The 24,223-nt window shown below is 34.8% G+C and overlaps 2 protein-coding genes and 1 pseudogene across 6 annotated transcripts; 2 read left to right on the top strand and 1 right to left on the bottom strand.

Annotated features, from left to right (window-relative positions):
• Nucleotides 1-3,625: 3,625 nt before the first annotated feature.
• LOC140819041 (respiratory burst oxidase homolog protein C-like) lies at nt 3,626-8,987 on the top strand. Of its 2 annotated transcripts, XM_073179054.1 has the most exons (13): nt 3,655-3,690; nt 3,845-4,388; nt 4,535-4,697; nt 4,773-4,821; nt 5,000-5,113; nt 5,216-5,638; nt 5,806-6,189; nt 6,292-6,387; nt 6,483-6,598; nt 6,720-6,822; nt 7,507-7,580; nt 7,831-8,402; nt 8,487-8,987. In XM_073179054.1, exons 2-13 carry the CDS (start codon nt 3,866-3,868, stop codon nt 8,594-8,596), a joined length of 2,727 nt encoding a protein of 908 aa, XP_073035155.1. In that variant the 5' UTR covers nt 3,655-3,690; nt 3,845-3,865; the 3' UTR covers nt 8,597-8,987. The 2 variants fall into 2 exon arrangements, with proteins under 2 accessions (XP_073035154.1, XP_073035155.1); XM_073179053.1 differs by having other exon boundaries at nt 3,626-4,388.
• A 420-nt stretch (nt 8,988-9,407) lies between these two features.
• LOC140819042 (uncharacterized) lies at nt 9,408-16,591 on the bottom strand (annotated as a pseudogene).
• A 2,457-nt stretch (nt 16,592-19,048) lies between these two features.
• On the top strand, nt 19,049-23,751 carry LOC140819888 (uncharacterized). Of its 4 annotated transcripts, none has more exons than XM_073180142.1 (13): nt 19,057-19,203; nt 20,402-20,472; nt 20,573-20,681; nt 20,791-21,015; nt 21,101-21,183; nt 21,270-21,370; nt 21,772-21,895; nt 21,969-22,123; nt 22,397-22,533; nt 22,615-22,785; nt 22,875-23,099; nt 23,179-23,412; nt 23,515-23,751. In XM_073180142.1, exons 1-13 carry the CDS (start codon nt 19,057-19,059, stop codon nt 23,650-23,652), a joined length of 1,920 nt encoding a protein of 639 aa, XP_073036243.1. In that variant the 3' UTR covers nt 23,653-23,751. The 4 variants fall into 4 exon arrangements, with proteins under 4 accessions (XP_073036244.1, XP_073036243.1, XP_073036242.1 ...); XM_073180141.1 differs by having other exon boundaries at nt 20,399-20,472; XM_073180143.1 differs by lacking the exon at nt 20,402-20,472 and having other exon boundaries at nt 19,049-19,217.
• Nucleotides 23,752-24,223: the final 472 nt, after the last annotated feature.

Raw genomic sequence — 24,223 nt, 5'->3', positions numbered from 1 at the left:
ATATCACTTATTGTGCCATAAGAATAATTATGGAACGTCGTTTGAGGGAGAGAATTGTTGGAAACACAACTAAAATTCCACACTGGAAAATCAAGATAAAGATCGTTAGTTAATATAATTAAGGCATTTTGTGTAAAATCCGAAAACAAAGCGATGATGGTTTATGTCCTAAATGAAAAATATAATACAATTACGGAGATATTTAACTTCCATGTCACAACAAAATAAACTCCATAAAATTAAAAAAAATGACATGAGAATACAAAAAATATAAAGAACATAAGGATTTAATTTGATTCGGCTTCTGACCCATTTCATGTAGTGGACAAAACAAATCCACAATAAGTCAAAAAGAAGATTATAAAATATCACACCCAACTTTTTTTTTTCCATTTTCCCATTTAATTTTCATAAAAGATTGAAATATGATGATAAATGTGTATATATATATATATATATATATATATATATATATAGTTTTGATATGCTGCACATCTACTGTGCACACCTATGTGAGCACCGATGAGGTGTCACGGATGCACAATTTTTTTATATTTCATCACATCCAATGAGTGAGTGACACCTCATCGATGCTCACATAGGTGTGCACGGTAGATGTTCAACATATCAAAATTGATATATATATATATATATATATATATATATATATATATATATATATATATATTGAATTATAAGATAATATTTATTTATTTAGTGTGGGCCGAACGACAAGGCAAGTGACAAGAAACTCCCTCAATTGGACGAGGTCTTTTTCAATGTTGTTTTTATAGAAATCTTTAATTTTCAAAACGGATCCAAAATCACATAACCGTGTTTGGGGATTGACCATTGATTTATGCCAGCCAGTTGGTACAAACTTTGTGCTCCAAATTCATAAAACTCGCAGTGGATAGATTAAATTTCGAGTTCGAGACTAAATTGTAATAAACCTGAATGGCTGAATCTATTTGTAAAATGTTGATAAACATATACAAACTTGATTTGCTTAAAACCGATAAAATAAAATATAATTTAAATATTTCATAATGTTATAAAAACTTTTAATTTTCACAAATGATAATTGAGATTCTAATTTTATATTGAGTAGGTCTCTTGTGATGTGAGACGGGTTAACTCTATCGATATTCACATCAATCATACCGATATTCATAATAAAAAGTAATTCTCTTAGCATAAAAAATAATACTATTTCATGAATGATTCAAATAAGAGATCTGTCTCACATAATTTTTTATCTTTTATTTAAAAAATATTGTTGCTGAGATAGACCTGTACCAAGACAAATTTTGTACCTACCTCTGAAAAATACGTTTGAAAATAGCCGACGGGCCCTACTTAGATGTCAAATATGGAAATCGAAATTCATAATATTGAAAAGTAATTAATTATTAATATTATTATTATAGCTAAACAACTCTTGATTGATACTTTGATTAACGATATTTCCGTCACCAAATTATAGATAAATTAACGTAGGATAATAATTCAACATTCTCCAATATAAAATAATTTTTAGAAAAGGGACCAAATAATTTTTTTAATAAATTATATTTTGAAGATTTTTTATGAGATGCACCCATATATAGCTACTAGCACAGTAAAATGTGATAAAAAAGTTTATTTTTATATACATATAAAAGTTAAATCACCGACACTCGTAACGACGTAGTGACATAAATTTCTATCAATATAAAAGATACGTGAGTTAATCTCACGTTAAAGCAATTCTCTCATTGTAATAATAATAATTATAAATAATATGTGTCTAATTCAATATATATATATATATATATATATATATATATATATATATATATATATATATATTTTTTGCTAGATAAAAATAAATATTATCTAGAGAATGGATGAAAAGGATGCATGTCAAATAATGAAAATGAACAATATTCAAAATAAGGGAGAAAACAATTTTTTCAGTCAACTTTCGGCAACAAACTGATGGAATTTTAATTGGACAGCGACAAAATTTAAAATAATTAACAAAAAACAATTATACCTTCCGTAATTAAAGTTTTGTTGGTCTCAAATTTTTTTTAAAAAATATTTGTTATATATACATGCATTTGCATCGCAACATAGACAAATATTCTATTTATGTCACTCATGGGAAAATATTATTTTTCATGTCAAAAATATTACTTTTTATTGTATTGTCTCATGAATAAATATTTGTGAGATCGTCGTGACAGACTCTTAACATGTTCATTTATTACAAACACTCGGTTTTTTTTAAAAAAATATTTTAACTGTTTATTCAACAATTTACGCACAATCATTCATTCTGAAAGATTATTTATTTTTTAAAGTCCAAATGATTGACTTTATATTGATGTAAATAACAATAACAACACTCACAAGTTTTTTTATTTTTTGAACAAAAACACAAATGCATCAACACCCACTTAGATGTGATGACGTAACATCAAAAAATTATATTGTACATGAAAAAATGATTGCATGATGACGAATATTGTTGTCGTATCTAATGTCATATCAGCACTTCGATGAAAAATAACACGATAAAAAATGAAATACTTATAAGTTAAATGACCAAAAATAAAATTTATCGTTTTTCGATTTTAGAATGGTCACGAGTATGGTAAAGGAGTGCTATCCTTTTTCCTACTAATTATATTTAGGCAAGTAAATTTGATTAATTTAAGGTTTTTGAGATTGTCAAACAATAGGCCATGTGGATGCAGCGACACATATGGCAAAGAAAAGCACAAAAATATTAATCAATATAAGTTGGTGAGTCTATCATACATCATATGGATATAATTTAGACAAAAGCTTGTGCGAGATGGTCTAATGAGTTTTATTTCGTGAAACGGATACCTATTTGGGTCATTAATGAAAAAATATTACATTTTATGCTACAAGTATTACTTTTTATTGTGAATATGGGTAAGGTTGACCCGTCTCACAGATAAAGATCCGTGACACCGTCTCACAAGAGACCTACTCTAGAATTTATTCTCAGTTTTTGTTTTATTTAATATGATTGATTGATCGTCTCATTCGAAAATAAAAAATGTGATGTCCCTCCCAATTATTAGTGAGTATTTGGTCAATGATCAGGAGTTCGATTCTCTTTATCAATACCTTCTAGAACGAATTTATCACACATGATTTGGTAATTTGTTTGACCAACGTAGTTTGCAAGTATTACTTCAAGAGTTTACTTACTGCGTAATAAAAGGTAACAACTGTGAGTTTGTCTGTCACAAAAACAAAAAATTACAAAATAACATGAATATTGCAACTTTCTCAAAAATTATGAAAAACCGAATGAGATTTCTTAAGAGGACCCATTAAAATATAAGTAGGTCTCTTGTGAGACGGTCTCATGAATTTTTATCTGTAAGACGAGTCAATCATACCGATATTCACAATAAAAAATAATATTTTTTCATGGATAACTCAAATAAGATATCCGTCTCACAAAATACGAATAGTAAGACCGTCTCGTACAAATTTTTACATCAAAATATATCAAATTAACATGAATATTGGGTATTTGTACGTATATGTGTTGCGGCACAAATGATATTATAAAAGTCCTTAAATAACTCATTCTCTTCACACACACACACACACACACACATCTCCATTTCTCCTTTTTAAAGAAGAGAAGCTCGAGACTTGGTAAGAACAGAGAAAAAAGGCCAAGAAAATTAGTCTCTCGAAATCTCCATTTATATTTGTTCAAATCCGTTGTCTCTCTTCAAGTATACACCGTATACCAGGCATTACATACAGATCATTATACTACTTTTTGTGATATAAGTTTCATATGCAGCCGGAAAACAATCACCACGACATGGATGTAGCCACCGGAGATCGGACAGCGTACAGCGGACCGCTGAACAAGCGGGGTGGCAGAAAAAGTGCTCGTTTCAACCTCCCGGAAACTTCCACGACCTCCTCCGCCTCCGCCATGGAGGACTACGTGGAGATCACTCTCGACGTCCGGGAGGACTCGGTGGCCGTGCACAGCGTGAAGACGGCCGGAGGGGTCGACGTGGAGGATCCTGAATTGGCTCTACTGGCAAAAGGACTGGAGAAGAGGTCTTCTATTGGATCATCAGTTGTGAGAAATGCTTCGTCGAAATTCAGGCAGGTTTCGCAGGAGCTTAAGCGCTTGGCCTCGCTTACACGAAGGCCACATCCGATTGGGAGATTCGACCGGACGAAATCCGCCACCGCGCATGCTCTCAAGGGGCTGAAGTTTATCAGCAAGACAGATGGTGGCGCCGCCTGGGCTGGGGTGGAGAAGCGGTTCGATGAGCTTACGGATAAGACAAACGGGTTGCTGCCCCGTTCACTTTTTTGTGAATGCATTGGTAAGAAGAAAATCAAGAAAAGACACCAATTTTCTCAGCAACCAAATTCCAAAAGCTAAATCTTCGCATGATAAATTTATGCAGCTTCGTGTTTCTCGTTTACACATCCATTCATTTTAAACTTATGGGGTCTATATTATGTGTAGGCATGAACAAAGAGTCTAAGGAATTCGCCGGCGAGCTTTTCGACGCGCTTGGTCGGAGGAGGAATATCTCCGGCAACTCCATTAACAAGGGACAACTAAGAGAGTTTTGGGACCAAATTTCTGATCAAAGTTTCGATTCTCGGCTTCAAACTTTCTTTGACATGTAAGGATATCAGAAGATAGTAATTTATTGATCTTCATTCCGAAAATAAAACGAATGACATTGATTTCAACGCAGGGTTGATAAAGATGCTGATGGAAGGATCACAGAAGAGGAAGTGAGAGAGGTATGGGGCTTTATTTTTTTTATTTTTTTATAGAATTTTTTACTATCAATATAATTTTCAATTGTTTGTGTTCAACGTATGTGTTCACATTGACTTTTTGAGCTTAACATTTTCTATTATTTGTGATCGATGATAGCATGTATGCATTGAAAACATTATAATTTTCTTGCTCTTGCAGATTATTACCATGAGTGCTTCTGCAAATAAGCTGTCAAATATTCAGAAGCAAGCTGATGAATATGCAAGACTAATCATGGAGGAACTAGACCCCAATGAACTCGGATATATCATGGTAATACGAATATGACATGTTTCACAAATTCAATTGCATAAAACAAGCATCATTGTATCCGATGAAGGAAAATAACAATATGTATATATACTCATCAAACAGATAGAAAACTTGGAGATGCTGTTACTACAAGGTCCTAGCCAGTCGGTGCGGGCAGCTGATAGCCGGAACTTGAGCAAAATGCTCAGTGAAAAGCTTAAGCCAACTCAAGACTATCTTGTAAAGAGATGGTACCGAGATTTTAAGTACTTTTTAGTAGATAATTGGCAAAGAGTTTGGGTGATGGCAATATGGATTGGAATCATGGCTGGTCTGTTTGCTTACAAGTATGTGCAATACAAAAATAAAGCGGCGTTCGAAGTAATGGGCCACTGTGTGTGCTTTGCCAAAGGAGCAGCCGAGACTCTAAAGCTAAACATGGCGCTGATTTTGCTTCCGGTGTGCCGAAACACAATCACCTGGCTTAGGAACAAAACTAAACTAGGCAAGGCTGTTCCATTCGATGACAATCTGAACTTTCACAAAGTAAGTTGGATATCTATGGTTTTGGTCACACTTGCTTGCTGCATTTGCTATTCTACTGAATCATAACGAGTCATGTGTAATCATTGTTACCTAAATGAAATAGAAGATTTGTGAATTTCACATAAATTTTGCAGCTTTGGCCTAATTTAAGATTGTTTAAACTGCAGCTAATTGCCATAGCAATTGCATTGGGAACTGGGGTACATGTCATTAGCCATTTGGCATGTGATTTCCCTCGTCTTCTGCACGCAACGCCAGAAGAGTACGAGCCCATGGAGCAATTCTTCGGCGACCAACCAACGAGCTATTGGTTTTTTGTTAAGGGGTGGGAAGGAGTGACAGGAATCATAATGGTGGTTCTAATGGCAATAGCCTTCACATTAGCATCACCTTGGTTCAGAAGGAACAAAATTCATTTACCAAAACCTTTGGACAAACTCACAGGATTCAATGCATTTTGGTATTCACATCACCTATTCGTTATCGTGTATAGCCTCCTCCTTATTCATAGTATCAAGCTTTATTTGACACACAAATGGTACATGAAAACTGTAAGTACCAAGTACCTTATCTTCCAATAAGAATTAATTAGTGACTAGTATTTTGCTTATTTTGGATGATGATCTACAACATAATATGGCATGCACGTGCAGACATGGATGTATCTGGCAGTTCCTATCATACTTTATGCCGGAGAAAGGTTGATTCGAGTATTCAGGTCAAGTATCAAGGCTGTTAAGATCCTAAAGGTGAATGCACAGAAAGGGTCATTTAAATCTCTAGTATTTTTCGGTATATTCCAAGTTTTCTGTGGTATTTATGAGCACTGTTTGGCCATATGAAGGTGGCTGTCTACCCAGGAAATGTGCTAACACTTCACATGTCAAAGCCACAAGGATTCAAATACAAAAGTGGACAATACATTTTTGTGAACTGTGCAGCAGTCTCTCCATTTGAATGGTACGTACATTCAAAACAATATCACTCTATACATTGTATTACCAATTATCTTTACATTGCTAATGTATGATCAAAGCTTGGAAAATCGAGATAACGAATGTTAGTGCTCCACTTTCTACAGGCACCCATTCTCCATTACTTCAGCTCCTAGAGATGATCATGTGAGTGTCCACATTAGGACTCTTGGTGATTGGACAAGGCAACTTAAAGTCGTCTTCTCTGAGGTAAATTTCCTTCACAAAAATCATAAGAAATACCAATGGGGAACACTTGGCTCAACTTTTCAAAGTGATCCTGCACCCAAAATCATAAACTAATCATTCCAAACTATTATATAGACACAGTTTGTATTTGTAGAAAAATTATACATGAGAAGATTTTTTAAACGATTGACCGATTACCCCCACTTGCACTTGCACTAGCACTACTCTCATTCCTATGAACAGATACTTTCATGTGGTATCTCCTTTTATCAAAAGGCAATAGGTCCTCCACGCAATTAGAGTGGCACTCCTAGTGAACCATGTACATCCACCAAGAAAGCCACTTTGATTTGTATGACTGGTTTTTTCTTTTTAAAGAAAATGTTGATATCCCCACTTTCATTTAATAATAATCACAATGGAATGTAATATCAATTATTGACAACAGAAATGGGTGTGTTTGCTATTTTAACTTTCTTGCAAAATGTAGTATCCCAAGAAACTACTCAAACATATTTTATAATGGAAACTTGTCCTTTTTACGTATGTTTGTAAAATCTACCATACTTGGGTGTCATTCCTGTTCAAACACTGTAGAATTAACCCTGAGAGATGGCAGAATTCCTGTTGTTTGCATCTATATAGGATTCCAGTCCTTCACATGTTTGTTGCTAATGGTCTCAGCATTATTTGATCTTTTGTTAGGTTTGCCAGCCACCACCAACGGGGAAAAGTGGGCTCCTTAGGGCTGACTTCTTGCAAGGAGAGAATAATCCAAAGTGAGTCACTTACAATTTAATCATCGTACCAAGGCAACACCATTCAATAATAACAAAAAAAAACAGTATCAAGAATCTGACGAGTAAATACCACAATGTTTGGAAATATATATTGCATGGTGACATTCAACAAAAATGGAACAATGAAATGTGCATTCTGTCTATTGCTGTGTAAATTTCTCATGAACTTACTCATTACACAATCACTATGACGCTGACAATTTTCCAAAATTTTGTGGTTATGACACAGTTTTCCCAAAGTTCTAATTGATGGTCCATATGGAGCACCAACACAGGACTACAAGAACTATGATGTGGTGCTGCTTGTGGGTCTTGGAATCGGTGCAACACCGATGATCAGTGTCGTCAAAGACATAGTGAATAATATGAAAGCAATGGAGGAGGAAGAGAATTCTTTGGAGGAGGGAAACAGAGGCGGCAACAACACGCCTCCGAATGCTAGCCCTTTGACGAATAAACGAAAATCGGGACCTGGGAGCGGGAGACACAACTTTAAGACAAGGAGAGCTTATTTCTACTGGGTTACTAGAGAACAAGGTTCCTTTGATTGGTTTAAAGGCGTGATGAATGAAGCAGCTGAAACAGACCACAAGGGAGTAATAGAAATGCACAACTATTGTACTAGTGTGTATGAAGAGGGTGATGCTCGTTCTGCTCTAATCACCATGCTTCAATCACTCAACCATGCCAAGAATGGAGTGGATGTCGTGTCAGGAACTCGGGTTAAGTCCCACTTCGCCAAGCCTAATTGGCGTACGGTCTACAAACGCATCGCCCTTAATCATCCAAATTCAAGAGTTGGTGAGTTTCTTTATGTTAGTTTTTCATACATAGGAGGCTGCAATTGGTGATGTATTCAATATCAATCCTTATCACATTTTACAGGAGTATTTTACTGCGGGGCACCACCACCAGTGAAGGAGCTAAGACAGTTGGCCTCTGATTTTTCACACAAGACTACCACCAAATTCGAATTCCACAAAGAAAACTTTTGACCTGGTTTGTACATAAATTATTGCCAGATCAAATTCAAAATGCGTTAGGATGGACTACCACTAACGTTGGAGGAGGAAAGTTAAGATGATTAAAGCTTTTTTATCTATCTTTAAAATTTCCTTTTTTTCCTTTTAGAAGTACATAGTTACAGGTGATTTCTTTCCAAATTGTGACCTCATAAAGAACTATCTTTTGATCAGCTAAGATTTTAGTGGGGGCCTATTTGATTAGTTTTATTTGTTAGTGGTGCTACAAATGATAATAGTGATGTATTGGGGTTGGAAATGGCGAACAGTTGCCCAAAACACCAACCCCATTTAGATATTGATCCCGATAAATGTATATGTACTATTTACGTTTTTTTCCCCATGAAAGTAAGAGCTTTTCGCACGTTCTTGATTTGTTCAAATCTCAGCTACTTTGAACTTGGAAAATTGCTTTGAGTTTCGTTAATGCCACCTAAAATATTTGGTCAGACTGTGACTATAATATCAACGCTTTAATCAGGCAGCCTTCAACTAAGGGACTCCAGGTAATACAAGATTGAAATGGGATATGTCAACTAAATAAAAAGATTGGACAATAGTGGCTGACTTAGGTAAAACATCAATAACTTTTGCTCTATAGTTGGGCAGCTTTCAACTAATCATTATTACAGATGCAACACAGACACAGTTGTGAAATGGAAAATGTCTGCTCAAGAAAAGATTGAACACTGTGTTTGGTTTCAATACGAGAATTATAAAAACAATAGTTATTTTATTACTCTTTTCAGATAAGATAACAAATGAAAAGTTTTACATTAAATATATATGTCACCATCTGCAACAATGCATGATTTTATAATTGCATCCCATGTCATAAGTTTCTTTCCTCTCCTTTTCTCTTCACTATTCCAAGCTCCCGTGATTTCATCTGTAGTTTAGTGTGCTTGGATGGATCGTCCAAGATAGAACGAGACGGAAAATGGAAGGACCACAATTTACACATCTTGTTAGGGTAACATAAGGGGAAGGGAAGAAATAATCGAAATTAAAGGACAAAAGCCGTTCCTATATCATACAATTTCCTTCTTGTGCACTCCTGCTCATCCAATAAAAAGTTTTGAAAATTCAGACGAATGTATTTCCTTCTCGTTGCTTCAATGTTTTACTCGAATCAGTGCTCGTAGTGTACGTACTACATTTAATCATCTCTATCAAACTCATTGATGACCAAAACAATGTAAGATGTTACTAGTGAGTATTATAAAATTTTGCGAAGTATATCTGTTGTGCATGTCATACCTCGTATTATTAACAAACGACGTAGAATGCATGTACAAGCTTTACCGGCAATGAAACCTGTGAGCAAGAGTTGAGCCGAAATTTATTGTAGAAGAGGGAAACCAACCTTATTATCTATGGGGATTACATAGAGGCTAGAGCTATGCATGAGATTGTTCTTTAGCTATCTTATCCTTTTTCTTCCTCTGGAAATTGGGTCTTATCAGCTGACCAGCTACTGGACTTGGGACTGCAGTAGTATTAGAGGGTTCGAAAGGTATAAGTGTCCTTTTTGCTGGCGGAAACACATCAGCAATAGTATTGCTTGAGGTAGTAGATGGAACTGCTTGTCTCTTAATCTCCCTGGGGATTTCCAGTCTCAAGGATGCTTGAAGTTTTTTCATCTAATTTCTTGCTATTTTTTAATGAAGTATCCAGTTGATCTCTCTCTGAGTTGGATAAACAAGGGAAGGAATCTGAGTCAGGGAGTTCTTCGACGACAATTTGTTTCCATTTATCCCTTGTTAAGCATGCCATGGTCTTTTCTTGTGGGTTCAAGTTTGCCTCCGAACTCTCTTTTCTTTCAGGGCGTTTTACCCTGCCGTGTTAATGAGATCTTCAATATATTTCACATGGTTCTTGCATACAAAACTTTAAAATGAGTAACACAAAGTAGGAGTTCAGGAAATGATCCTGCTGATTTTATTTCAATAAACACAGCCAAAAGGGAAGAGCCTAGGCTCGAGAAACTTAAATATTTTGTTCATTATTCCAAGCATTGTACATGTCAAAGCGCAAGCCATGCAACTGAATATCACATTCTGTTAGGACTACAATGGGTCATTTTGGGAGTAAGGACCTTTATTTTTTTTAATGGTAAAAGTCGTTTTTTATTAACAAAAGTGCATATTTAGAATTCAAATCTTTTTTTATTAGAAACACAAACGATGTGTAAAATACTCAAAATTAGTTTTGTATTGTTCAAATGATCCAAAATTAAATAAAACAGTTAATAATACATTCAATATAAAGTGGTAGAATTTATATTAATAAATATCTAACCAAAAATATTTTTAAAATGAAATTTTAAAAGAATAATTGTGGAGTCACTTTATTAATTAAAATAAAAAATATAACACATCCCAAATAAAACAGTAGTAAAAAATTTCAAAATAAAACTGTAACAGAAAAATTATATGTGAAGAACATCACAATAAGAGAGAAGAAAATGATTTACCTAACTAGTAGGCTGTGTTTTACAAGCAAGTTCATTTCTTGATGGAAGCCTCTCTCATGCTGGACAGGGTCGTACTCATTTATTTCTATCTGGGAATGGTAATTCACCTTTTATTATCATCCCAAGATGATAAAACATGATTACTTTCAGGAAAAAATGCAGCTAAATTTTCCATCTCTATCCTAATTGAGGTCAAATGAGAATGTCACTGCAATGATTCACATGTTTGAACAGATGGCCATATTGATATGTCAACAGAATGCAAGTAAATATAAACATGCATATCAACACGAAGAACATAACTTTGGATGTCTTATTTAATTCTATATTACAAAAACACGCCCGTCTTTATGTGTATATATGAAAAAATTAATAGTTGTGGACTCCCTTTCATTCATCAATTACAAGTATATAGCTGTGCAATAGATATCAGATAATAAAACGTTGGTGCCTTATGAGTGACAAAAAAACTATTGTGACAATCCATATCTAACCTTGAGCAGAGACTCTTGAACGGTGTTTTCAATCTCTTTATATCCATCACAGTGAACAAGATGGCTGGTATCAGGGATGGGCAGAAATTCTTCTGAGGCTAAAAGCCGCTGCATGTTAAGGGGACAAGAGAAAGGAAGTCGATCATGCAAACTTTCTTAAAACAATTAAAAGTTAAGTACTCTGTGTTTATAGTTACTATGTGTTTATCTAGGCTTTATTGAAGGAACATTGAAGAGAGCAAATTATTTGAAATTGATTTTCCTTTCTAATCCTATGATACTTACGTTGAAACCTTTGGATGTATTCGGGTATCGTGAAGAAATAGAAAAAATAAATGCATAAATCAATGATTAACTCAAACAAATAAATTTAAATAAGTTCTTCTGTCTTCTTTTACTAAAACAAGTACTTCGTCGAAGATCTAAATGTAGATTTAAGTTCAGAAATAATGATATGATTCCAAAACAGAGTCAGACATGAAGAAAATGGAATCGAATATACATACTATTTGATGACAATAGCGATTTTTTTCTTATCCTATGAACCGTCCCCTCCGTCATTATCTCTGGTGTGTAATTAGTCAATTCTTGATCGGGGGAGTTTCGTAAGATTTAGTATGAAAATAAATCATGAATGCAGACCAAAACTATTTTAAAAGGTTAAAAAGAAAAAAATATCAAGACCGTGAAAGATTGAAAATGTAAGAGTATCCAAGAGCACTTTCTGGAAACAGATTTATGCGAGAAAGTTAGAGAGTAGAAATAATAAAATAGATGAAGAAAAAGGAGAATGACAAATTAAATATCACAAAATCAAAGAGGGGTTGAAAGATCCATTACCCTAAGAACCATCAACCCTTTCTCCGAAGGTAAAAGAATATAATAACATTTGAATGAGGTCTCCATTAAAGTTTCCAGATTACAATTAGAAGAGCAAACCAAGCCCTGATCAAGGGAAGCTAGAACACCGCAGACTGCTTGAAAGACTGCAAAAAATGAGCCAAAAGTGAAAGAAATCACCACCAAACTCATAGAGAATACTGTAAATCTATTGATCCGCACCTTGATTGTTGAGCTTTGACCTATCCATATCATCCGTATTAGGAAAGGTTGATGGAGCAACAAGATAGGTAGTGCCATTTATTACCCCTATCAGGAACAGATAGATTGACGGGTTAGCATGTGTTGCAAGTGAACCATTTATTATTTATGGATGAACCAATAAATATTTCTTTCAGATTAATGATAATTTACTGGGTCTTGAAGGTTCTAGAGAGAGCATAAAAAGGAAATGTTAAATTCTGGTGTTTGGTTTGCCCTAGTTCATGATTTCACATCTTGAACAAGCATAGCATAAATAATTTAACCATCCATCTGGATAATACGTAGCCCTTCATAACCAGCAAATAGATGGAGACAGATTAAAAACAAAGTTTGATATATCACATGCAAAATGAAATTTCTTTCAAGGGTGTTTTGAAATAAACAAGAATGAGAACTGCTATTTGTCTCTAAGATTAGCCAATGGAAGTCTTTCCATTTGCTTGTGAAAAATGCAATTGAACGCGGATAATTAACTGCAGAACTTGCAAATAGAGATTGAATTCAAAATTCACGAAATAAGTTGGACACGACTTTTATTGGAGGACCACCTGGTTGGAAGGCTAAAATTACTGGAAATGAGGCATCAAGTTCATCTTGTCTCAATCAAGCCTCAAGGATAGAAACTCAACCCGTTCTTAAAGAAAGCACAAGCGGAAGAGTTTCAACATAGAGTATATAAGATTTATGCTTGTTGCTCATCCTTGATGTTTGTGAAAACCATCACAAGCTTCAATAACATGTATTCCAATAAAAAGATGCCTTATTCAAAGATTTACCTTCACTTAGAGAACGTAAATCTGTTCTCTGAATGACATTGAAGTTGATGGGTGAAGATACTTTTTGGAGTTTCTCGTTGCTATAGAAAGAAGGCATGTAGAGGGTCGTTTCACCAATCTCAACAGAATTCTCCCATATATCTAAAGTTTCAAGATTATCGTTGGTTATTGGACAACGAGAAGACATCTGAGATAGGTTTAACTTTGAGGGGCCTATTGGAATGCCGTGACACCTGCAAGTCTATTTGAATAAAAGCTAAAAGCAAGCATAATGGATGTCATATTAATGCAAAAAACAGAGCCAATGTAAACAAGGGAACATATCCAAGTTAAGATAAACACTATTAATTCAAAGAGCTCTGGAATCTTTTGATTTATAGAGCACGGAAAAAATGCAATCATTTACCTGTCTTCTTGAGACTCTTTGCTCAAACTATCACAAAGCTAAGAACAATATACCCTCTTTATTCTGATATGGAATATCCTTTGTAGCATTCAATGAGACGTAAGTAGTGGAATTTCTTCATACAGACATACTACTAACAAGGCTAGCACAGTTATGACTATGACTACGTGTAGAACTTCCGAAAGGAAATACACGCTAACAAATTGATATCTGCATTTAGATTTTCTTTCCTATTTAAATCACATGATCATGAAATAAACTCTGGACTTAAAACTTCATGATAACAATGTAAACATTTCGTCACAGTGAATAAAATATGAAGATACCTTGCAAAAAATGAATCCATCAATTATTGGGTGGAAAAATGTGAACAGATTGCAGGATAACTGGTTCAGAGAGCCTAAAAAATTGATCTTGAAGACGAAACGAGCCTGTAGTTGTTCTTCCTTCTCAACTTTTAATTCTTGAAACCATCTTTTTGCAAGACCAGACAGTACATAGAGATCTGCAAATACATTTTTTATGAGCAAAAACACCGGACACATGTTTACGACTTCAGCGGAAACTTTGTGATGGACATATGATTATAGTCTCCGAACAGTTATCCTTAGTTTCTTTCATGCGACCAGAACTAGGTCCTTGTAAATTCAAACACGGTGTTTCACGAGTGGTGTACATATTAATAAAAATTCCAAGACATCTTTGACTCTGACCAAGTTATGGAAGTTAAACAATAAGCCTACAAGATGCCTGCCATTAGCTCTCTCTTTTTCCATAATTATGTGGAAAAGACACATTAATGTGATTTTAAATATATTTGTGAGTTGTATTGTGCTAACATTAATTAGCAGAATAGGGATCCAAATGAAGGTATTGCTACCTGACAAAAATTCAGACTTGACGAAAAAAGAGAGGAGAAATGGTATCTGTATAACATGGTATGTGTGTTATCCACAATCACATGATATGCTGGAGAAACTTTATATCGTTAAACTAGTGAGAGTAAGATCTAGATGACATTGAGAATACGAGTTATATCATGTAATAGCAATGTATTAACCTGGAATACATGTCGAAAATTTGCAGTTCCTAAGGTCGCCAATCTCATTTACAACGTGGTTGATATTCACAGTGACATCACCAAAGAGGCTTGCTTTACGCTCCAAGAAAACAAACTCAAGGGACACATTTTGATCCGTCGTATCCTGTTAAAATATCTACCAACTAATGAATATAATATGGTTATTAAGAAAGACAGTAAATTGAAAACAATGGTGGAATCTCTGACCAGTATGGCATCTCGTGTCCCATGGTCCAGGGTTTCGATGAAACAAGAACTTATAATTATTACTTTTGTTTTAATAGCTCTCTCAGAAGTTTGCAATGAGTTTAAGACTACTTCATCTAGAACCGCTTCTAGCTTTAGTTCTGCGATAAAATCATCACAATTAGCAATCATTCCAACTGGGAATAAGGGTAGTTAATTTAAGCATGCATGATTATACTTCGTACTTATCATGAGAGACCAACAGGGAGTTGCAATAATAAGTACCTTCACAGAATAGAGATTCAAAATCATTAACTTCAGCAGTGAAATTGTCAGTGGGCAAAGTATTCAAAGCATGGTGAAAGGCATGCAGATCGAAGTCTCCTTGTGGGCTATAAGCAACCCTCATCTGTCACAATAGTAGTTCCACCTCCTTAGACTTGTGTAAATAAGGCAGGTTACTTTTGTGTGCGAGATCTCGAAATCATTCATCCTCATTGCAGGGGAAAATAATCAGACAAACAAAATAGTCATAGAAGATGTTAAACTTGTTAGCTCTAAAGCCACACTGATATGAACACAACGAGATCCCGTGGAGAAAAAAAGCAATAAAATGTCAATCCAAACAAAAAACCTTAGGTTGTGTTTGGATTGATGGGAGGATTCCAAGTCAAAGAAATCTATGGATTGGAATTGATAAGTTGACAATTTGAATTTGAAATTTCAAATTTTTCGTTCTAATTTTGAATCAAATGGATATAATAGATTTGAAACGTGGAAATCCACTTGAATCCATCCATTCAAACACAACCTTAACAAAAGTTAAGGTTATGTTCTCCAACAATATCGCCAGACACAAGTAATAACTTCACTAAAGCATAGAAAAACACGCTACTAGCTTAAAGTTGAATTCATACAGTCAATCCATGCACACCATAAACTACGATAATCGGCTTCAATTTAGCCGGATATAGCATCAAAAATAATTAATATACTAGCTCTGATAAACTAAATCGCGCATAAGAGAAAAATTTCGAGTAGAATACCTCATCGCAACACCAGTACACATCCGTGAAGATATAGTAAAGTCCAATGCGATCTAGCAGGGGCTTCGACTCAGTGGCACGGGACCTCTCATTGCAGTTTGACGATGAAAGTGCGCAGTAATTCCCCAGCATCATCAATGACTAGCAAAGCAGCCAGAAATTGAAAAAAAATCGAATTCAACAAGTATCCGATCCACAAACTAATTTCTCGGATGTCGAGATTCAGGGAACGCGATCAAAAAATCAACCGATTTAACTAACTTCTTCGATTATTTCATTCCATATTGGCGCAAGTATACCTGTTTCAAATCTTGCAGATGTGGAGGTGGTATGGTCCGAAGATCCAGAACAAAGCATAGCAGAACCATTTTTCAGCTGCCTTCGCTTCGCCGGAGAAATGGTGAATGATTGGTCAAGTCCTCGGGTTTATATACGTATGTGCCTACAGTTTGGCGCGAACTAGAGCTTTGTGTAAATTTGGAATCCACAGCCTACCATTAAAAAAAATAATTTTTAAATTTAATTTTTTGTATATATTGGTATTACAAATTTACAATCACTATAACTTATCATTTTCCTCGTAGATTTTATTACGAGACAAGTTGATCTGATCTATATTTGTATTGAAAAAATATTTTTGATATAAAAATAATATTTTTTTATGAATTGGTCGAATCAAAGATAAATGTCATAAAATTGACATGTGAGACAGTTTCACATAAAATTTTGTGATTAAATAATTAGTTACGCATCATTTCTTTTGGTAAATCCTTTATTTAGGAGGGTGAGGATGACAATTTGGGAAGAACATAAGAAGTAAGGCAAAAACTTGTGTGAGACGATCTCACAGGTCATATTTGTGATACAGATCTCTTATTTCGGTCATATATGAAAAAATATTATTTTTTATGCTAAGAGTATTACTTTTTATTGTGAATATGAGTAAGATGGACACGTCTCACATATTAACATATGTGAGATTGTCTCACATAAAACCCACTCAAGAATTAAATGTTTTCACATCATAATTTATCAATGAAATCTATAGTAAAAGAGATTGAAAACATAAAATAGAACAATAACAATAAACGCTCTCATGATATCAACAACTGAAATTTCTTAAACTGAGGTAATCCTAATTATACATCAAGTTTTAATGTAAGTGCTCATTCTGTCTTGTTTAATTTTGTCTCATTTTAGCTATTTCAAGTAAGTAGTATTTTCTACATTGATTCTACATACAAAATTATCGGATCAGTTATCTGGATAATTCACCACAAAAAAACGTGCTGCTTAGCGACGGACAAAACGGTCGCAAATGAGATTAGCAACAATTTTTAATTCCGTCTCAAAAACCGTCGTCGTTGATTATTTACAACAGATTTATAAAATCGTGGTTATATTAGGGATGATTTACATAAAACCATCGTTAATATAACGACGATATTCATTGTATATTCCTCCGCAAACAGACATGGAATTCATAAAAAATCAGTGGCCAAAACGACTGACATTTAATGATTTTATGTTGGTGTAGTGACGATTTGAGCGAAGATGTTAATTACTTATCAACGATTTAAATTAAAAAATGTCGTAATTTTTAGATGAACTTGGTTAAAATCGTTGTCATTTTCAGCGATGGTTTGTTAATATATGTAGCTAATATTTTTTTTCCAAAATCGTTTTAAATTTATTTTTTATGTTTAGTCTCAAATAATTGAAAAAATTTACTAATGCATTTTTATACTTTTATTTATTGCTAATCATTACTGATACATTATATAAAAATATAGTTTGAACTAATGAATTTGAATATAGTTCATATAAGTAAATTAACTAGAATATGTTAGATATATAAAATAAAATCGTGAAATAACATCAATATATATAATATAATAAAAGTGTGCAATAAATATCTTCATCAAAATATAATAAAATCATAAGACGCCTTCATTTCATTGTCCTCCACGTCACTTTCATCATCCTAATGTACGTTGTCATCATCCTATCATATGATAGTTCGATATACTGCTGTGAATACTTACGTCCATGGAAAGATCTACGGTCTTCTGAGGGTCCGGCGACGAAGCGGTCGCGTGCAAAGAGTTGTGTCCATGGACTGCACAACCATAAGACTGTGCATGTTGTTGTATAGATGTTCTTTGAGACAAGCCAACAAGGATAAGACGTAATTACTCTTTTCAAAGAGAACATTAATTCGATTTGTAAGTTATCTTGGAATAAATTTCGTTAGATTTATAGTTATTATGGCTTAGTGTTTTTTTGGTGAAATTTAAATTATTAAGTATTGAGAACACTGCTGTCCACGATGTACATCTCCGGGGTGTGACAGAAATCAAGTGAACAAAAATCAAATTTTGTGTGTGTATATATAGTAGATATATGATAAAAATTTGCATAAAGTTTTAGAGAAATAGATCATAAAAACATCGATTTTTTCCCGAGTTTTTTTATAAGATTCGATGCAAATCATGCAATCGATCAAGAAAATAATTTTATCGACAATAATGCAACTAATTTGTAATTTGAATTTTTTTAGAAACATCAGATTTGAAAAGGTATGTACTAAAATAAATTTCATATGAAATGGAAAAAGATCATTGTTATAATTCACTAAAAAAAAGACATTGAATTACAAATGTCTGGATTCGAAATGAACTGGTTGGATTTTGTAATTTAATGTTGTTTGTCCAAAATGTACATGTATTTCTTGAAATTTTGCAAAGTTTACTTTTTTTTCTGCCCAGAAAGAAAAGAAAGGGGAAAAAATGGAATTTCCATGCTTACTGAGCTGATAATTACTGAATCGAAAGCTTCGAAGCGGCCACTCCCAGATTGCCAACATGTTTCCCGCAGCGAAGCCGCTCCTTTTGACACGTCGTTTCGTGTGCTCCATCATCGTACTAATGGCGGTTTTGGTCGTCTTTCTAAACGGTGCCGCTTCTTCTTCGGCCAAGTCACCATCTTCGCCGCCCCCACCCGAAATCGATGTAATATCTTTTCCGTGAACTTTTGATATCTGTAATTTTTGGGAAACCCATTTTGATTTTAGATTTTAATCTTTTATATATTCTAGTTTTTTTAGACAAGCTAGAAGAGTTGAGCTTGTGTTCTAGGAGAAGTACTCGTGATCTTGCTTGAAAAAGAGGAAAGGCTTGATCTTGGGTAAATGTTTGGAAATGTCGGTGGTACATTCAAGTCCAGTACACTAGCATTTGCAAAACAAAACAAAACAAAAATCTAGTACACTAGTTGTGATACTCCATTAAATGCTGAAACCATATCTCATTGGGCTTAGCAATTAAAAAACCTTCTAATCATTGGAACTAACTACACTACGTCAGAATGGAAAAACTTAAACCAAAGAACTCAATAAAAAGCTAGCAACCTTAAACCAAATAGCTATAATAATTAAGAGGCAGGAGCATTTGTTGCTGCTCCTTTATCAAGTGCAGACTTTGAATGCCAATATGTCCTGAACTAGAACGGGAAATAGCATTTTTCAGAGACTCGAATTGTGAAGGCATTAGAATGAGGTTTACATGGTGATAGTTCAGTTCCTTATTGATTAACTTCTCGTCAGTTCTTGAATTGAGATTGTAGTGTCACGACCTTTGATAACATCAGCAATAGGCTTGTACTTGTCATCAAGACCATAGAGTATTTCTCAATGAGATCTTCGTGATATGTAGTTTTCCCAGAGCTGCAAGTCCGGCTCGAGTTTTAAAAAAACTGTGTACTGTCGGAAATTGTATGGTGCCTTTTGCTGCTTGTTTTCTTAGTTGCTTTATCTGCTTGATGTACCACGTTACTGGATAGCGTAAGTAATAGTAAGAACATGCTAACTATAAAAAATGACTGAGATAGAAACATATTAAAAGCTGAACCCTAATCTAGGTAAACTACGGAAGCAGAAAGCTACATCGATGGTATTAACTTCATGAGCAATGGAAAACTGAAGCCAAAGTGAAAACCAAGTAACAGTAAACTAATTCCTGTACATAATTACTTGAAAGCATAATGTGAGTTCAACTCTCTTGGAGTGCTATGGATTTGTTATCTGTGAAAATGAATTGTTTTATTAACATTTGTAAGTTTTTTAACTGCTTTACTGCTGATAGAAAGGAAATCTATTATTGCTTTGGTTTCTTTTAAACTGAAATTCCGGGTATTATGGATGTAAAGCAGGTTAATATGTATAAAATTTTATGGAAATTGATGTTTGAGAGAATCTGGGGTCATTCCGAAATTGTCTCAAGGTGATTGATGCATGTCTAAATGATAGAATAAATTGTCTTTCACCATTTCCATTTATTATTCACTTTCTTGGCATTTTTTTATCGTATATGATCAGGACAGACGGAAAATTAATTCCAAGAACTCTAGTGCTTGCTTGGGGAAGATGGACCGCAACTCACTAGCTGCTGGGTTCAGATTATTGGATGCAGACTTTTTCAGTGATGCTAAGGTACCTTGGCAAATTAAAGACTTGCCACTATTTATTTTGAGGAACTCATGGGATTGAAATGTGGGATGTGAACTCAGATAGTCGCCATTGACATATGTACTCCCTGCAGATGCTAGAGATCGAAAAGGGTGCCATGGAGTTGAATATTCCAGTTATCAGATCCAATCGGAAATTAGTTGCTTCAGATAATGGGGGATTAGAAAATCCATCTTATTTGGTTTTCAATTCAGGATGGCATCACAATCAGGCACTACTTACCTCTCTACGATTCAATTATCCTTCTCTGTCTGGTGTGGAGCGGCCGAAGAATGATGATGATATTGCTTTTATGAGTGTAAGTTGATGTTGAGAGAATCGTCATAAAAAGATGGTAGTTTTTCCTCTTCTGGCTATTTAAAATGTGATATTTGTTGGGTCAGATTCTTGAATTGGGGCAACTCATCAAGTCTAAACAGATCACATCTGAAGAACTAGCTGCGATCTTTTTGGGTAGATTGAAGAGGTATCACAAATCTAGAGCAGTAGTGTGCATGGGATATGATATTTAGTTCGATTATCTGTTTAAATTAACCATCTATATTACTGCAGGTACGGTCCTGTGCTTGACGCTGTAGTCACTATTACTGAAGAATTAGCATTCAAGCAAGCGAAACATGCTGACAAATTGCTTGCACAAGGCATATATTTAGGTTAACCCTCTGTTTAATTTTTTTTGTTTCAGGTATTTCTAGTTTATGCACACCAAAATTCGAGTTGCATGCCTTTAAACCTTTTCTAAATCCTTGTTGCACCCCCGAGGTCGCAGAGCACATTTTGAATTGTAAACCGGAAAAGAAAACAGAGAGAGAGAGAGAGGGGGGGGGGGGGGGGGGGAGAGAGATGGGGAGAAAAAGAGGAAAATGAAGCTTTCACCCTTCTCTCTTCCTAAAAGATTGTAAAATGGAAAGCTGAAATTTAATTTTATTCTTGAACTGAAATCTCAAGTCGATATCTGCGTTTCTTAATGGTTGAAGGTGCCTTGATATGTATATTGTTCAAATATAATTTTCTAGAATTGTAATGACAAACTGTGGTTGTGGCTTGTATATAGGTCCACTCCATGGGATTCCATACGGGTTGAAGGATATAATTGCAGTACCCCATTACAGGACGACCTGGGGTTCTAAATCTTTTAAAAATCAAGTTCTTGACATTGAGGCTTGGGTTTATAAAAGGTATTTGAGTGCATGCACAGCCCACGATATCAAGTAAGGTAGTCATTCTGATGTATATGGACGATGAGTGCAGGCTAAAATCTGCTGGTGCTGTTCTTCTTGCAAAGCTTGTGACCGGATCACTAGCATATGATGATATCTGGTTTGGGGGTAGAACAAGAAACCCTTGGAATATAGAGGAGTATTCCACTGGTTCATCTGCTGGACCAGCTGCCTGTACCTCAGCCGGTATGTATTGACCGGAAATCTGTTTTGTGTGCTTGCTTGGCCCTGGTAGAATTATTCATGCATGCTTGTGTGTGTCTCGGGCCTCTCAGTGCAATAAATATATATGTGAAGTTATACATGAGTGATAGGCGGAAAAAAAAGGAATTACTCCTGTTTATATGTGAAGTTATACATGAGTGATAGGCGGAAAAAAAAGGAATTACTCCTGTTTATATGTGAAGTTATACATGAGTGATAGGCGGAAAAAAAAGGAATTACTCCTGTTTTGTGCAGGTTTGGTTCCCTTTGCCATTGGTTCAGAAACTGCTGGATCCATTTCATACCCTGCTGCTCGTTGTGGTGTGACAGCATTGCGCCCAACTTTTGGAACTGTTGGTCGAACTGGTGTTATGAGCATATCCGAGAGTTTGGTAGCAACTTCATCATCGCTTCTTTTCCATTTTCTATTTTTTACTGGTGATGAATATTAAAATTCATAATTTATTTAACAGGATAAACTTGGACCTTTCTGTAGAGAGGCTGCTGATTGTGTGATTGTCCTAGACACTATCCGCGGCAAGGATCCTGATGATCTTTCATCCAGAGACATCCCTCTTGCTGATCCATTTTCAGTTGATATAACCAAGCTAACTGTTGGATACCTTGAAGATGCAGAGATGGATGTGAGTGAACCTATATTTTTTTTTTTGTTTCCATCCACTTTCCATCCGCTAACAACCTGGAACTTTTAACATTTTTATAAAATCTATAGGTTGTTGAAAAGCTCCAGTCTAAAGGTGTCAGAATGGTTCCGTTCAAACTGAATTACACTATTGACTCTGCTCAAGGAATCTTAAATTTCACGATGGATGTTGATATGCTATCCCACTTCGACGAGTGGCAACGCTCTGGCCAGGATGATGATTATGAAGCTCAAGACCAATGGCCGCTTGAACTTCGCAGGGCCAGAGTTGTGCCTGCTGTAGATTATGTCCAAGTATGCCACCTGAACACTTGAAACTATTTTTCTTTCTTATCCTAGTCCTGGATCCTGAAACATGAGTTTCTGTTCGCAGGCTCAAAGAGCAAGAGGAAAACTAATACGTGAAGTCAGAGACAGTTTCAAAGTTGATGCATTTATTGGAAACGCGACCGACTGGGAGCGTGTTTGTGTGGGAAACCTCGTAGGCATGCCGGTGATAGTCGTGCCTACAGGATTCAAGGAAATACCCAACGCCCCTTCGAATAAAACTCGAAGGCGGACTACGATAACCACGGGAATTTATGCTCCGCCGGAGCATGACCACATTGTAAGCTTTCTTCATCTCTTAATTTTATTCAGACTGTTATGTTTTTATGATCTTTGCAGAATCCAATATACCCTTGTAATACATATTTTTGTATACATTCAGGCATTGGCACTGGCAATGGCTTATCAGTCTATAACGGACCACCATAAGCAACGGCCGCCAATCGACAACCTAGGACCAGACGACTCGATTCCGAATCCGCCTACTGTCCCGGTTCCCCCAAGACATCTAGGCCTCTAAGGATTGTGTTGTGCATGATGGCTTGGTGTTGATATTTTTGTTTCTAATGTATGTTATTTGCACTTTATTTTGTATTATCTTAAATATTACATTTAGTTTGATTTCTAAAAAATAAATACCAAAGTATTGGATTTAAATAATCCAGTCACTTATTTCGTGCCTTTCACTATTACTATTATATATTATCGAATAATTTATTATTTTCTAATTATATAATTAAGATATAATAATGTTTTTATAACAGCAATTATGTGATAAATTTTGTAACAGAAATGTATATTTACCGCATAAATCTTGAGAATTTTTCGATAAAATATTTATTTCTCATTTTTAAAAAGTAATGTCTACATATTTATAGCAATTGATGTTATTCTAATGATTAGATTTCCCTTAAAAAGACTGAAAGCTAGGGGAAAGTATCTCTTCCGATTTAGGCTAAAATCTAATCTCCTTTTTCACATTCAACTGTTTGCTTTTTCTAAAATCAGTATATTTCCATTAATTCGCATTTCCAACTGCCACCTTAAACAATAAAGTATTTTTATTATTATATTTAGAATAATTAATTTTT

This window comes from Primulina eburnea, chromosome 18, assembly GCF_022965805.1.
Source record: "Primulina eburnea isolate SZY01 chromosome 18, ASM2296580v1, whole genome shotgun sequence".
In the NCBI taxonomy this organism is placed as follows: Eukaryota; Viridiplantae; Streptophyta; class Magnoliopsida; order Lamiales; family Gesneriaceae; genus Primulina; species Primulina eburnea.
Note: the sequence above shows the minus strand (reverse complement) of the source record. Positions and strands in the feature narration are given on the sequence as shown.